This window comes from Xiphophorus couchianus, chromosome 8 (genome assembly GCF_001444195.1).
Source record: "Xiphophorus couchianus chromosome 8, X_couchianus-1.0, whole genome shotgun sequence".
In the NCBI taxonomy this organism is placed as follows: domain Eukaryota; kingdom Metazoa; phylum Chordata; class Actinopteri; order Cyprinodontiformes; family Poeciliidae; genus Xiphophorus; species Xiphophorus couchianus.
Window position 1 is genome coordinate 7,019,448 of NC_040235.1, and position 14,782 is coordinate 7,034,229.

At 40.2% G+C, this 14,782-nt stretch overlaps 1 protein-coding gene and 1 long non-coding RNA gene across 4 annotated transcripts in view; one reads left to right on the plus strand and one right to left on the minus strand.

The window, feature by feature from the left end:
- Positions 1-472: 472 nt before the first annotated feature.
- Positions 473-14,782, minus strand: part of LOC114149760 (NACHT, LRR and PYD domains-containing protein 3-like) — a 32,086-nt gene continuing 17,776 nt past the window's right edge. For 2 of the 3 annotated variants that reach the window (XM_028025839.1, XM_028025838.1), the window contains 2 exons: positions 8,091-8,137; positions 6,952-7,941 (listed from right to left, as the gene is read on the minus strand). In XM_028025839.1, the coding sequence (XP_027881640.1) occupies positions 7,409-7,941; positions 8,091-8,137 (580 nt within the window). In that variant the 3' untranslated portion in view covers positions 6,952-7,408. Of the gene's footprint in view, positions 522-6,951; positions 7,942-8,090; positions 8,138-14,782 lie in introns of those variants that run through there. The other variant, XM_028025840.1, reaches the window with a different exon arrangement.
- Positions 8,925-13,238, plus strand: LOC114149833 (uncharacterized). Its single transcript, XR_003596598.1, has 2 exons — positions 8,925-9,542; positions 13,180-13,238. It is a non-coding gene; the product is annotated as an uncharacterized LOC114149833 (long non-coding RNA).

The window sequence follows — 14,782 nt, forward strand, 5'->3', positions numbered from 1 at the left end:
ATGCATATGAACAAAAATAACCTGAAATTCTGACTAATGTTTTCATGACAACAGAACCCAACAGAACTTGTTATCATCACATGGCCATAATAACAGATATAAACTGAACAGTTACAGCAGTTAGAAACAGCTCACCTCTCTGATGGTGGAGATCCAGGAGATTTAAAGTCAATAAGATCACCCTTTGTCCTGTCACTCTTAAAGGACACACAGCTGGGTTCTGGTTCTGGTTCTGGTTTGAGTCTCTGATGGATCCTGACAGAAACATGATGATTAAAACTTAATCAGCAAAGAGGAGCAGCAGCAGCTTCATCACCACGTCTGTTCTGGCCTGATATAGTGAACGCTGTGTGAAAAGGGCTGTGGACAGTTAGAGATGGTGACCTCACCTCTGACCTTTGCTCTGGCTCTCATCTTCCCCACACAGAGTGGTTTTAGAGGGAGGGACTCCCTCCTCTCTGTCCTCACACTGATCCATGCTGCTGAATTCACATCAGCTCACACACACTTTCTACCTTCACCTGCAGAGGAAACACACATCATTCATCTGCACATCAACTCTGATCATCCTTTACATCATTAGAGCTGGAAAAAGATCAGCTGCTCCTCCTCTGATTGGCTCTTCTTCTCTGCTTCATATCAGTGTCAGGTGAATGCAGTCAGACAGCAGAGAGGCAGAGGAAGCTGCCATCAGCTGCTGCACTTCTACTATCAGTCCACTAGATGGAGGCCCTGAGGTGCAAACCACTTCACTACATTCAGAAACGCTACAACATTAACAAAATGGAAAGGGTTTGTCCCAGTTGGAGACCTGAGAAATCACTGATTGGACGACAGCGCTTTTGAACCGGACGTTATCTCTTGATAACTTCCGGTCGGCTCGTTGTTGCGATGCTCTATAGCGTCCGCCATATTGAAAGTGGCTTATCTGCCAGCAAGCTAATACAATTAAATGGACCGAACTTCGTAAAGTTCTGTTCTACAAAGTATTTTAAGGTAATGAATGCCACTGACACAATCTCTCACACACTATTATATATATAGGAATGACAAAAAAAAAACTAAGTGCAACGTTTCAAACTTTTTGATGTGATTATTTAATTGTTTTGAGGCACATTTTTAGTTTCTTCTTTCAGAGCAGCAGAAAGTCTGCAGTGAAATTAGAGGCAGGTTGATAAAACCTTCATGAGGAAGGAGAGAAGTTCTGATGAAAATGTTTCATGATGGAATCATGAGGAGAAAAGAGTCCAGAGAAAAGAACAGCTGATTCCTGCTGCAGTAACTGGTCTGACTAGAAATACAAACAGGAAATAATCAGAAAGATATATATTTTTATATAATTATTCTCTTTCTTATTTCTGAATCATGAGGCTTTTCACATTCCTGGGTAAAAGTTACTCAAGACATCAAAATGTACAAATAATATGAATTCTGATTTACTAGAAGTTACCTGTGGAAAACCACAAGGGTCAGAACTGGGTCCTAAACTTTTCTTACTTTACATAAATGATTTATGCAATGAATCTAATTTGTTAACATTTACTTTATTTGCTGATACATTATTTTGATCTGGTCAGTTTGGAGCAGCAACAGTTTAATGGAAGGAGAATTACAAATATTAATGATGAGACAAAAATAGATTAACACTAAATTATGGAAACATTTGTAATATTTAGTAACAAGAAAATAAAAAAATGAAAGTGCATACTTTAAGATGTTATGATTTAGTAGAGATCAGAACAACATTGATTATTTACAAAGTCTATAATAAACTCCTTTCATGGTGTAAAGAAACATTGTTAGAAATGAAAGAAACAAACTATAAACTAATAGAAAATGATTTATTTAGGATGAATATTAAAAACAATTGTAGGTAATTTAGAGGGATTTCTAGTTTGCAATAATTTAGTGAGGAGATAAAAGTGTTTTTCTCTCTTTAAAATATTTGCTAAACAAATAAAATAATTTTTATGATGTTTTTTGTGAGTTTGTCTACAAACTTAGCTGGAAATCCTTGAAGATGTTTTATAAAAATATACAGGAAATATTTTGCTGCTTTGATTTTGATGATGATTTATGTAGAACAGAGTGAAAGTTTTATATGTTTGTTTTTCTATCTAAACTTTGTTCAGTTTAAACTTTGTATTCTTGCCATTGACAGTAATTTAAACTTTGTTTAATTATTTCTATTCTTGTCTTGTTTTTCCAGCTTTGTGTTTTTTCTTGGTTTTGTGTTTGTTGGTTTTCAGCTTTTTTCCTTTAATGAATAAAATCATCATTTGAAAACTGTTTATTGTATTTAATCAGTTTTTCTTCATCAAATGTTAAAATCAGTTTGATGATCTGAAACATTTCAGGTGGACAAAAAGGCAAAACAGAAGAAATCTGTAAAGGAGCAAATACTTTTCACAGCACTTTATGATTCAGGTCCAAAGAAATCAAGCGGTCCAGTCTGGATTTAGAAGCAGAATGTTCTGTTTAAGGTGTGACTGGAGTCCAGTTGTTCTGGGTTTCTGGATGAGTCCAGAACCTTCTGGATCAACCAAACCAAATGCTCAGATCTTTTCATCTGGAACATCTGGGAGAGCTTCTGACTAAAACTACAGACATCAGGTTCAATGAGGATCTGAGATCTGAGAACGTTTCTATGAAGCATTTTAATCCTCTTGTCTCTGTTAGGTGGACAGTGGAGAAAAAGAAGCAGAAAAAAGCAGAACTAAGAACTGGGACATGATGGAAACCAGAACTTTCTGACCTCAGATCTGGAAAACAAGCTTTAACTGAGACGTTACTGAAGCTTGATGTTCAGTTGATCCAAATCTAAAGCTGGTCTGCAGGGACGACTTTAGGGTTTGTTTGTTTCTGCTCACCTGGAGCACCAGCCGGGTGGAGTCAGTCTGAGTTCCTTCATCATCTAAAGAGAGCTGGAGAACATTGAAGATCCTCCTGGAAAAAATGGGAGCTTTGGAAAGAAATGAGCAGGAAGAGAAAGAAAAATGGATCTTCATCACTTCTGAAGTGGACGACATCAGAGTTGGATTCAGTGGAGTCACATGAAGAACAGAACACTGAGGCTAGAATAATAAACATCATGCTAAATATTAGCTGCAGCTCCGTCAGAAGAAGCTTCAGGTTGAATCTAAAGGAGGCTGAAGATCTCAAAGTGGATGAGAGGAAACCTGATGAGCTCTACAGTCCACTAGATCCAGATCAGAACCCTGGAGAACATCTACGCTTGAAGCAGAGCCACAAGCTAGAAAAATATCCAGGTTTCTATCCAACCTGAACACAGGAAGTCCTTTCTTCTTCTGCTGCAGCTGAGAAGGTCCTGCTGCAGAACTGAAGCCACACAGTTCCTCCACAGCAGAACAGAGGAGGTTCTGGAGGAGACCAGGGTCCACATCTGGACTCAGAGTTCTCCTGAGCTTCAGCAGAGCTGCTGGGTTTGGTTCTGATCCGCCTCTGTTCTGGTGTCTGATCTTCAGAGACCATCTGAACCGACCCATCAGAACTCAGTTGAGGTGGTGGAGGATGAGGATGGGGCGCGGCGAAGAGGAGGAGGAGGAGGAGGAGGAAGAGGAGGAGGAGGAGGAGGAGGAGGAAGAGGAGGAGGAGGAGGAAGAGGAGGAGGAGGAGGAGGAGGAGGAGGAGGAGGAGGAAGAGTGCCGTAATCCATCTCTCTGCTGTGGAGAACCTGTTTGTCACTGATTTCACCTTCTTGTCTGTTTGGCTCTTTTTTTCAGCCAGCATTAAAATGCCGCTAATTCATTTTGGTATTCAGTCAGCACTATTATTATTTCAACATTATGATGGTCCCAAACCTATCAGTTCTTCTACTATTCTGGCTGCATACAACTTCCTTGTTCTGAGGACATTGAGTCTGTGAAAAGCATTAAGACAGACAGACAAATATGAGAAACTTTTGTGAGGAGATTCAGAGAGCAGTGGAAGAAGGAGAACAAAACAGAGACAATGTGATTGATGAATGTTGGATTCTTGCTCCTGAACCTGAAGCTGTAAGATTACAGTGTGATGAGAATCTGAGAGATATTCTGATGAGGACAAAGAACAGGATATTGCCCCCGACTACAGTCATCAGTCTGATGCTGGAACAGAAGTCAGAGTCATCAGGGAACAGCCTTCAATTGATCCAGCTGTGTTACGCACAACTGATCAGAACCAGAACCAGAACCAGGCCTGTGTGTTCTATGCAGTAAGAGACTGGTGTATTCAGTGTTTCTGTGCTTTGAACCCTCATCCATTTTACTTCTATGTCAACGGTGGAGCAGGAAGTGGAAAATCCCACCTGATTAAATGTATTGACTCTGAAGCAAGCACTGCTCTGGATCATCAGATCCATCAGTAGCCTCTTCTACTGATGGAGAGGAGGCTGACATATCAAATCAAACTGTCATGTTGACTTCATTTACAGGAACAGCAGCTTTTTCTATCAATGGCTGTTTGTTACATTCACTGCTCAAACTACCCAGGAGTCTAAAACCTCCCATTCAAGGACTTGATACTCAACTAGATGAAGTCAGATTTGAGCTTTTAAATGCTGAAATTGTTGCTACTGATGATATTTCAGTGCTTTCAAAACCTCTTTCTGCTGATGTGGATGCAAGACTGAAAGAAAAGGAAATCACTGAGATTTTGGAGGAACGTCTGTTTCAGGGTCGTTGACGTATCAGGATTTCCATCAGGGGAAATTAAACATTTCAAAATATGTTTATCCATTGCAATTATTAGAACATTTCAAATGTTGTGCACACAGAAATTATAATTAAAAATTAAAATGAGACGTTTTCAGAGGTTTTTTATCAATATGATTCGGCTGTGGTCTTAAAAAATGTCATGTGGTGCGACCGTGATTTATCTTAAAATAAAGTATTTTCCATCATTTATTAAACATTTTTTATAAGTTTTATTTTACTTAAAGTGTTTAAAAATAAAGTTTTTAATTTTCTTTGTATTTTTCTGACAATTATGACAGTTTTCCCCCAAAAATGAACCAGTTCCATTTATAATTGTCTTATATTTTTCTTCACCATTTCATCAAACTGTGTTAAATATAAATAAACTCCAGTCACTTGAGGAAACTGTATTAGTGATTAATATTTCTGCTCCAGAAATTAGATATTCCATTTTTAGTTCAATACATTTACTTTTTAATTGGTCACCAAATGATTTATAGAATAAATGTCGGCCAGTAAACGGGTCAAAATCCTTTAAAAAATAAAAATAGTATCACATCCAGTAACAGTACATTACAAAAAACACAAATTAAACACACCAATTTAATTCACATCAAAATTAATGCAGTAATCAACTTTGTAACAAACATTTCAAACAAATCCTCATAAAATCAGAATGTTCAGTAGATTGATTTTATTTTCTGAACTTTTTAAAGTTTTATTTTAAAAACTTAATAAAAACAGAAATGTTCAATCTCCCAAATGTAAGAACAATAATGACAATAGAATAATTCAGTTGAATTGAATTATTTTAAGCAGAACCAAGTATGATAAATAATGTAATCATTCACAAGTTCCCCAAATGTGAGCTTCTTTCAAAACGGAAAAGATTTCAATGAACTTCTAAACCATCATATTACTCCTGGGTAGAGACGCTCCCATCAGGGTTTTTCCTGCCGGTTCTGATCACCATGAGGTCCGATCACTGCCGATCACAGATACCGATCACATGGATTGGCTGTTAATGTTTGGCTTTAGGTAGAAATGCTACTATGTGATCTGGCAAAATGGAGCCATAAAATCACCTCATTTAGACAAAAACATGTCCAATACTTGCAGGCTCATGGCTAATTGTTCTGGTTCTGATGGCTTGTTTCTGACCCAGTAGAGTAATTCAGCAGAACACAGGGAGGAGGCAGAGGAACTCCATTTGTTCTCTCAGATTATCTCATGTTAGGACATAGAGAAAGTTACATTAAAACTTTTTTAAAGTTTCCTCCTCAGTACCGCGTAGCGATGGTCCAACAAAGAATTATTGTGATGATTAATCAGGTTAAAAATTGGCTCATTATGAAGATTTTTAACCATTTAAACCTTTTAATTCAGTTTTATACATTAAAAGATACAAAAACAGATAATTAAATTACTTGTTAGAATATATTTACAAAGTTTTTTCCATCTATTTTTAAACTTTCTAACTTCTTTCCTGCAGTTCCAGGGTGAGTCTTTCTTCATGACTCTTTAAGGAATGAGAAGCTCAGCTCAATGTTTTTATCCAACCTTGTTATTAATCAGTGAAATAAGTTGGAGGAGAGACGTTTGGTTCCTGTTGCAGCTCAGTGTTAATCTGGTTAATCTGAGAGATGAGCTCCAGTCTAACACTGCAGTGAGGATTAAAACCGGCCAGACAAGGTGAGGGACGGAGGAGAGGTCACCATCAGGAAGTTTGAACCTCTGCAACAAACTGCATTTTAATCACAACCAGCTGCTGATTTTACTGGGTTTTGCTTTTTCCACTTAAATCCTTTATTTTCCGGTTTGGGTTGAATCAGGTGTGGCCCACGTTGGTACTGTGGCGGGTCATATCCATGTTGGTTTATTCACTAAAAACAGGTTTACTTTTTGTTATCAGATTTAAATGTAAAATATAGCAGAGATGCAGCGATCAGACCTTTTCTGTCCAACACTGATCTCCAGTTTTCATTCTGCTCTGATCTTCCAGTTCCTGGGATTTTTCCTCCAAAGAGAAAAATGTTCTGCAGGTTCTGAGTTTCAGGTAGAAGTTCTGAATGAAACAGAAAATATGAACATTTTCCCACTTTAGGCTTCAAAGCATTGACCTCTGACCTTCATGGGATGGGAATGTTTGACTTTAAATCAGGACTTTCTGAAAGGCAGAGTTGATGAAAAAATCTTTTTAATGCAAATATTTAAATTTGACCAGGAAAAGAACAGAATGAGCAGCAAATGAACCAAATGCAGAAGAAAAATGTTTTTATTTAAAACACATGAAGAAAAACTGCAGCAAATTTACAAAAGGAAGATTTAATATTCAAATCTGACATGTTGAGAAAAATAGGAGCCGATAGAAACAGAAAATGATCAGTGATTGAGAAAAACTGATCAACATTTCAATGAAATCTGATGAATGAAAGGAAAAAAATAAGAGAAACAACATCTTGATATTCAGTGTGAAGCTTTGACTGGAAACAAACAGGAAAACATGTGGATCCTGGAATAATCCTGGAATAATCCTGGAATAATCCTGGAATAATCCCAGCTTCCATCTTTAAAGGACTGGAAGAAGAAAAAGTTTCCAAGGACTCAATCAGAATTGTTTCACCAAGAAATAGATTGTAGAGACTGAACTATCTGTTCAACAGTGAGAGAGTTTCTCTGACAGGAGGAAAATCTTTAGACTCTTTAGACTCAACTCAGCACAGAAACACTGAGGAACCAGACCTGGACCAGAACCAGAACCCAAATCCAGGAATCAGAGGTTCAGTGAATGTGGTGTTGAAGGTGTGGAGGAGGATCAGTGAGTCAGAGGAAACTCTGTAGAAGGACAGAATGCCAGCAGGACAGTCCACATACACTGCTACTCTGTTAGAGTCAGAGGAGGAGGAGAGACGAGTTTTTATCTTATTGTGCCAGACAGAGTAACCATCAGCATCAGAGCAGCTCAGCCTCCAGGAATGATCATTATATCCAAACAAACAGTCTCTACTGTCTCCTTTCCTCCTGATTCTTCTGTAACTCACTGATATATCAACTGTTCCTCTCCACTCGACCTCCCAGTAACAGCGACCAGTCAGACCAGTTCTACACAGCAGCTGATCCCAGTAATCAAATCTGTCTGGATGATCAGGATATGACTGAAGCTCCTCACATGTCAGCTTCCTGTTGTCTTCAGACAGTTTGAGTTCTCTGTTCACTGTGTTTGTGTCGATGGTGAGTTGACAGGAATCTGATGGAGAGAACAAACACAATCCAGCTGCAGTTATTGATCATTTATTGACACTTTGATGATGACTCCTGAATGAGTGATGTGACAGTTTGAAGATGGTTGAATGTGAGCTGCTTTGTTGTCATGAATCAGATGAAAAACACACTTACACTTCCTCAGACCTGGTGTCAAGAATGGGACTCCAGCAGGCTCCACCCTGAAAGGAGGAGGGGGGTCAGACCATCAGTCTCTTTCAGCAGCAAACATGGACATTACATGTCTCTCAGACACACATTGTCCTCCACTGAGACAGGAACAGTCCAACATTTGGATTGCAAACTGCAGTGGATGTAGGAAGGACAGTTGGTGCTGCTGCAGCACAACTCATTTCTCCAAACACAGGAAAAGCTCCAACAGAGAGGAGAAAGGAAATCCCTCAGTAACAACCTGAAGAAACTCACTGAAGCCTAAAAGGACATCAGGAAACTAAGGAAACATTTCTGGAAGCTCAACCTGATTTAATAATCAGCATTAAAATACAATCAATCTAAACTCTGACACAACACCTGGATACCTGTTCCATCCACACTCCCACACACAGATGAAGGAATGAAACACTAAACAGCCCTGCTGCTGAAAACCTGCTGTGGCCTCACTGTAATATCCAGAAATACAAACATTAAAAAGGAGAAGCTGCATCACATTCAACAAAGAGTTCAACAAGAATCAAAGATTTGATCTCTGAGCTCAGACTCACAAACCAGGGAGAGGCTTCCATCATCACACACCTCTGACAAACACCTCCAACCTTTCAGCACTTCCTCTACCAACCAACACCACCAGGTGGCGCTGCTGCACACATTTACAATGAGACCAAGAAGAAGAAGCAGCATCCTGAATCCAGCAGCTGCAGTAATGGCTTGTGAAAGTGTCCAAGGAGCATCTGGAACCAGAACCAGCAGATCCAACAGTCCAGAGAGTCTTTGTTTGCATCTTGGAAACAGATCAGGGAGGAACAGCCTTTTCTCCAGGCTGCCTCCTCCTGACTCTAGCGCCACCTACTGGCTGTTCACCAGAGGTGGAGAAAGAACTCAAACAATGTACTGAAGTAAAAGTACAAATAAACAGACAAAAATGTTCTCTAGTAAAAGAACCACATTAACATTTTTACTTGAGCAAATGTAAGAAAGCATGAAAAATATGTTTAATATCTGCTGAAGTTGTTTTAAAACCTGACAAACGAGCCTCATGGGAACCAATATTCTAATTTATTGAATATGACTGTAAATGTAAATATGAGATGGAGATTATTCACATTAATTCAGTAACCAGGATGTGGAGGAGTTTAACGTTACTGGGACATTCATGGCAGGAGACGCTGCGCTCCATGCGCCCCGACCGCAGTAATCAATGTTACTGCCAGTTCAGCTGCTTACAACTATTTAATTGTTTTATTTATTGCAGTCGATTTAAACTAGAAGCTGGTAAGATTACATAAAACTTCTCTAACCTAAATCAATTTAACATCCAAAACTCAGACAGCGTTTAGCAGCTTAACTTTCCTCGATATGTTTTTCAGATTTGATGGTGAATTTTTGAAAGCTAGCAGTTCATGATATCAGGTAGTGATGTGTCGGTCGCTAACGATCCGGCTCTAAGAGCTGGCTCTTTGAAGTGAACGATTGGAACCGGCTCCACAATGGGAGCCGTTTTAGGATCCTATTTGGGAGCCGGGTTTTTTTCTACAGTATATCTGCTGTCTCTCCGCCTCCCTGTCGTTGTGCTTGTGCTCTGCAAGTGCCAGAGCCGATAGTTTTTCCCCACATCGTTTTTTTTTGTCCTGTGGTGCCTCGCTGTCTCTCCTCCCCCTTCTCCTTCTCCTTGCACATTTTGCTCTTCTGCCAGTGCCAGAGCGGAGAGTTTTTTTCCCTCGGTCGGTCCACTGCCCTCATGTCAAGCGTGTGCTCCACACATCTGACCAATCACACATAGTTACAATTAATAATGTGGTGGGAAAACACTGAAAAAAAAGTTTATCTCCACTTTTTTTGTGGAAACGGCAGGCAATTGGCCAAGCTGTATAGCGTTCGTCGGCAGGTGTTTATGTACAGACACTCAGTCAGCGGTCAAGAAGCACAGAAAGAAGGGGAGTCAGTTTGAGAACTGAATAGGTGAAAATAAATGAGTGACAGAAAACGGAGCAAGATTTGGACTCATTTTAATGCTACATCAAGCTCCAGGGCAGAGTGCAGACTGTGCAAAGTCAGCATTTCCTATCGTGCAGGCTCGACAAACAACCTGCACAGGCACATGCAGACATCACACGCATCGGTATTACTGGAGGAGTCGAGGCCAGAAAGGGAACCACAACCTTCTGACAGCGCAAGTGCAACAACTACTGCAGCTGCTTCTTCAGGTGCAAGAACATCAACTGCTCCTTCGGCAACAATGTCTGCCCCCATTCCTACATCCCAGCCTGGATCCCACCTTCCTGCATCCACAACCCAGAGCTCTATGAAGCAGTTCCTGCAGAAGTCTCTAACTCCAGCAAGACAGAGCGCAATCGATGAGGAGCTTGCCAAGATGGTGGCACGTGATTTCCAGCCCTTTTCCATTGTAGAGGATGTCGGATTTAGGAGTTACTGCCATGCCCTCAATCCCATGTATGCCCTCCCCAGCCAAAAAACCCTGTCACAGAAAATAATCCCAGGCCTATATGATGCAGCACGGGCCTCCCTGCAAGAAAGGGTGAAGAGAGCCTCAGCTGTATGCTTGACCACTGACTGCTGGACATCCCGCGCCACCACATCATTTATGTCTGTCACCTGCCATTTCATTGAAAACTACAGTATGGTGTCATCTCTGCTGGACTGTTTTGAGTTTAGTGACAGGCACACATCCGAAAACCTGGCAGAAGAGCTCCTCCGAGTGGCAAGAGAGTGGGGGGTGGAAAACAAAGTTGTGTGTTGTGTCACAGACAATGCAGCCAACATTACAAGAGCCATCCAGCTGTTGAAATGGACACACCATCCATGCCTGGCACACACCATTAATCTATTTGTGAGAAATGCTCTGAGGGCTATGAAGCCCACTGTGGACAAAGTGAAGGCAATAGTGGAATTTTTCCACCGAAGCACAGCAGCCACCCAAAAACTTAAATCCACCCAGCGGCAGATGTCTATGGCAGAGCTTAAACTCAAACAGGAGTGTGTCACCCGCTGGAATTCTACATTCCATATGATCCAGCGAATGCTTGAATCAAAGGATGCGGTTATCGCAACATTGGCAGTGATCAATGCACCTGTGGCTCCTCTCAGCCAAGAGGAGTGGGAGGCTCTGCAAGAGGCCTGCAGTGTCCTGGAGCCCTTCGGCCAGGTCACAGTGGAGATCAGCGCAGAGAGGTACAGTGTTCAAACATCATCTCATTGAACTTTACTATAATATTACTATGATACCTATTAAAATTTATTATGATGTTATTATCGTTGTAATTTTTTCATTTGTTAAATTATTTATTTGACAAACAGGTTTAGAAGTGGCTGAAAATAATACTACTAAATAAATAAAATTATTAGTATGTAAAGCAATTTAGAAATGAAACTTAAAATAATATTGCTAAATAGGCTATATAAATAAATATTATATAAAATATAATATTTTGATGCTTCTTTTTTCAGGTATGTTACCGCCTCCAAAATGCTGATACTGTGCAGGGGTCTTCAGAGAGTGACAGCAGAGCAAGAGAGCAGAGTAACCACAGAGAGCGTGAAGGAGTTGGTGAATTCTCTCTGTTCAAGCATGGACAAAAAATTCCACCGGATGGAGTACAACACAGTTCTGTCCGAAACCACCATCCTCGACCCCCGTTTCAAAAAGGTGGCCTTTAATGACAGCCGAGCAGTCGACGAAGCCCTCCAAAGAATAACTACAGCAGCATCAAGGTATGGGCAGTCATCTCACCTGCAAGGGGGTCATGGAGGAGAGGAGGGAGCAGCAGCACGTGAGCTGGAGGAGCCCCAAGCATCGGCTGTTTGGAGGTTTTTTGAGGAGCGGGCAAGCGGAGACACTGCAACCAGGAATCCTACAGCTGATGCTATTCTGGAAGTGAGGTCCTACCTTGAGGAGCCTCTTTTCCAGCGCAGTGCCGACCCACTGAGCTGGTGGGAGACAAAGGCACTGATCTATCCACATCTCTCTCACGTGATGGCAGGTAGACTGTGCATAGTGGCAACATCCGTCCCCTCAGAGAGGATCTTCTCTAAAACTGGACAGATCATAACTGAGAGAAGGAACAGGATCAGCCCTGCCAAGCTTAGACACCTGGTGTTTCTCAACGCCAATCTGTAAGTCTTTGAGTGATTTAATACAGTGAGTTCTTCATCTCTAGTGGTTCAAAACTTGTGTTGTTCACATGTTTATTATCCTTCATAGTTTTATACTTTAATTTAATAGCACTGTATTTGATATTTGTATTGTGGCACCTTTTCTGTTATGAAGCTGCTTTGATACTTTTTCGTATTGTGGTGGGTGTTTGTATTTATATTTCCATCCATCCATCCATTTTCTGTTCACCCCTGTCCCTAATGGGGTCGGGAGGGTTGCTGGTGCCCATCTCCAGCTACGTTCCGGGCGAGAGGCGGGGTACACCCTGGACAGGTCGCCAGTCTGTCGCAGGGCAACACAGAGACATACAGGACAAACAACCATGCACACACACACTCACACCTAGGGAGAATTTAGAGAAACCAATTGACCTGACAGTCATGTTTTTGGACTGTGGGAGGAAGCCGGAGTACCCGGAGAGAACCCACGCATGCACAGGGAGAACATGCAAACTCCATGCAGAAAGACCCCGGCCGGGAATCGAACCCAGGACCTTCTTGCTGCAAGGCAACAGTGCTACCAACTGCACCACTGTGCAGCCCACTTGTATTTATATTTAACTGTTTAATTTATTTTAAGTTATTTTTGTGGAAGTGGTGCTATTTTGTGATAATTTAATTGGTTATAATAAAAGGTATATTTATAAAGCACTTATGATGAGTAAAAATGCGGCATTTTTACTCATCATAAGTGCTTAACAATGTCAATAATGAAACAAAATATTATAAAATTAGGTTTAAGCTATTAATTAATTAATAATGGCAAAAATATATATGGGGAGCCGTTTGGGAGCCGAAAGAGCCGGATCTCCACAGTAAGAAGAGCCATTAGAGCCGCATCTCGAAAAGGAGCCGTAAATCCCATCACTGATATCAGGGAGGCAAAGGCGGCACCAGAATCATTGATTACTTTCAAACTAACCAACAAATCAAAAAGCGCAAAGCGACTTGGATGTGACTTGTAACGCAACGATTTATAGAAATGTAGTGAAGTAGAAAGTACAGATACTGTAAAATGTAGTGGAGTAAAAGTTCCCACCATTAAATCTACTTACGTACAGAAACATGAAAAATGTCCTTAAGTTCAGTAACAAAGTTCTTGTCCCAACAACCAGGATCAGGTGAAGGACCTCTGCAGTCCCATGATGCTTCCTCTCCCTCTTCTAAACCATCTGATGGGCTGATATCATCCCTCTACTTTATCAATAAAATGTTTTTCTTTCTCTTATTACGATTCCATTATTTATCCTAAATGTGACGTCAGAGCTGTGGATCTGGAATCTGATTGGTTGGATGGATATTTCCCTGGTTTTCCAACATGAAGGGTCTCTGCCTTTTTCCAAGACGTTGGGAATTTTTCCCAAACTTTATTGAACAATCCCAAAAGCTTTCCCAAACACTGAAAACCTAAACACATTAGTCTTTTCTTGGATCTGTCTAAAATGTCTTATTATTGTTTTTTCATTTCTACCACAGTCAACAGAGCACAATTCTACTTTTTCACCATCATTCACTGCAATTCTTCATTTCCTCTGGAAAACAAGGGATTTCCATTCTCTCCTGATTCCTTTCATTCTTTGGATCATTTTCCAGATGTCGCCCCCTGGTGGAGATAAAACTACTAAATGGATGAAACTGTTAAAATTCTCACTTTCTTTCTTTGCCTCATGAATAGTTTTCTTCACTTTTTATGTAATTTACATATTTTATTAAATCCTGAAAGTTGTGAGTTTTGTTTAAAATCTAAAGTTCTTTATTTTTCTCTCCCATAACTTTTAAACATCCATCTGACCAACATGGAGTTACTTTTCTTCTCATCTTTGCTTCTTGGGGCTGATTGGTCTGGAGCTCCATCAAATATTGTTTTAAAGTCCTTTCTGTCATCAGTAGATCATCATGGAATATTGTATATTTTAGGATTCATTTTAAAATTCTTATGTTTGTTTTTAAATCACTACATAATCTTGCCCCGGCTTACCCCTCTGAGCTTCTTCACCCATACATACCTTATCGGTCTCTTAGGTCTGCAGATCAGCTGCTTTTGGAGGTACCGAGATCAAGAAGGAAGCTCAGAGGGGACAGGGCTTTCTCTGTCATGGGCCCCAAATTATGGAACAACTTGCCTTTGCAGGTCAGGGAGGCCCCTTCACTGTCCACTTTTAAAGCTCGTCTTAAAACCCATCTATTTTATTTGGCTTTCAACTCTAGCGGGATCTAGTTTTAAATTGGATGTTTTTGTTTTTAAACTGTAAGTTTTTATTTTATGCTTTTTATTTTTATGTTGTGTGTTGATGTACAGCACTTTGTATCGGCCGTGGTTGTTTTAAAGTGCTTTATAAATAAAGTTGGTATGGTATGGAAATCTAACTGAACTTCTTTTATTAATTTAGTCAGAGTCCCTATTAAACTATTAAACCCATCCCACTCTTTAATTTTCCTTGTGAGCCGTTCTTAGTATGGAGAATATTCCAGAAAACTGG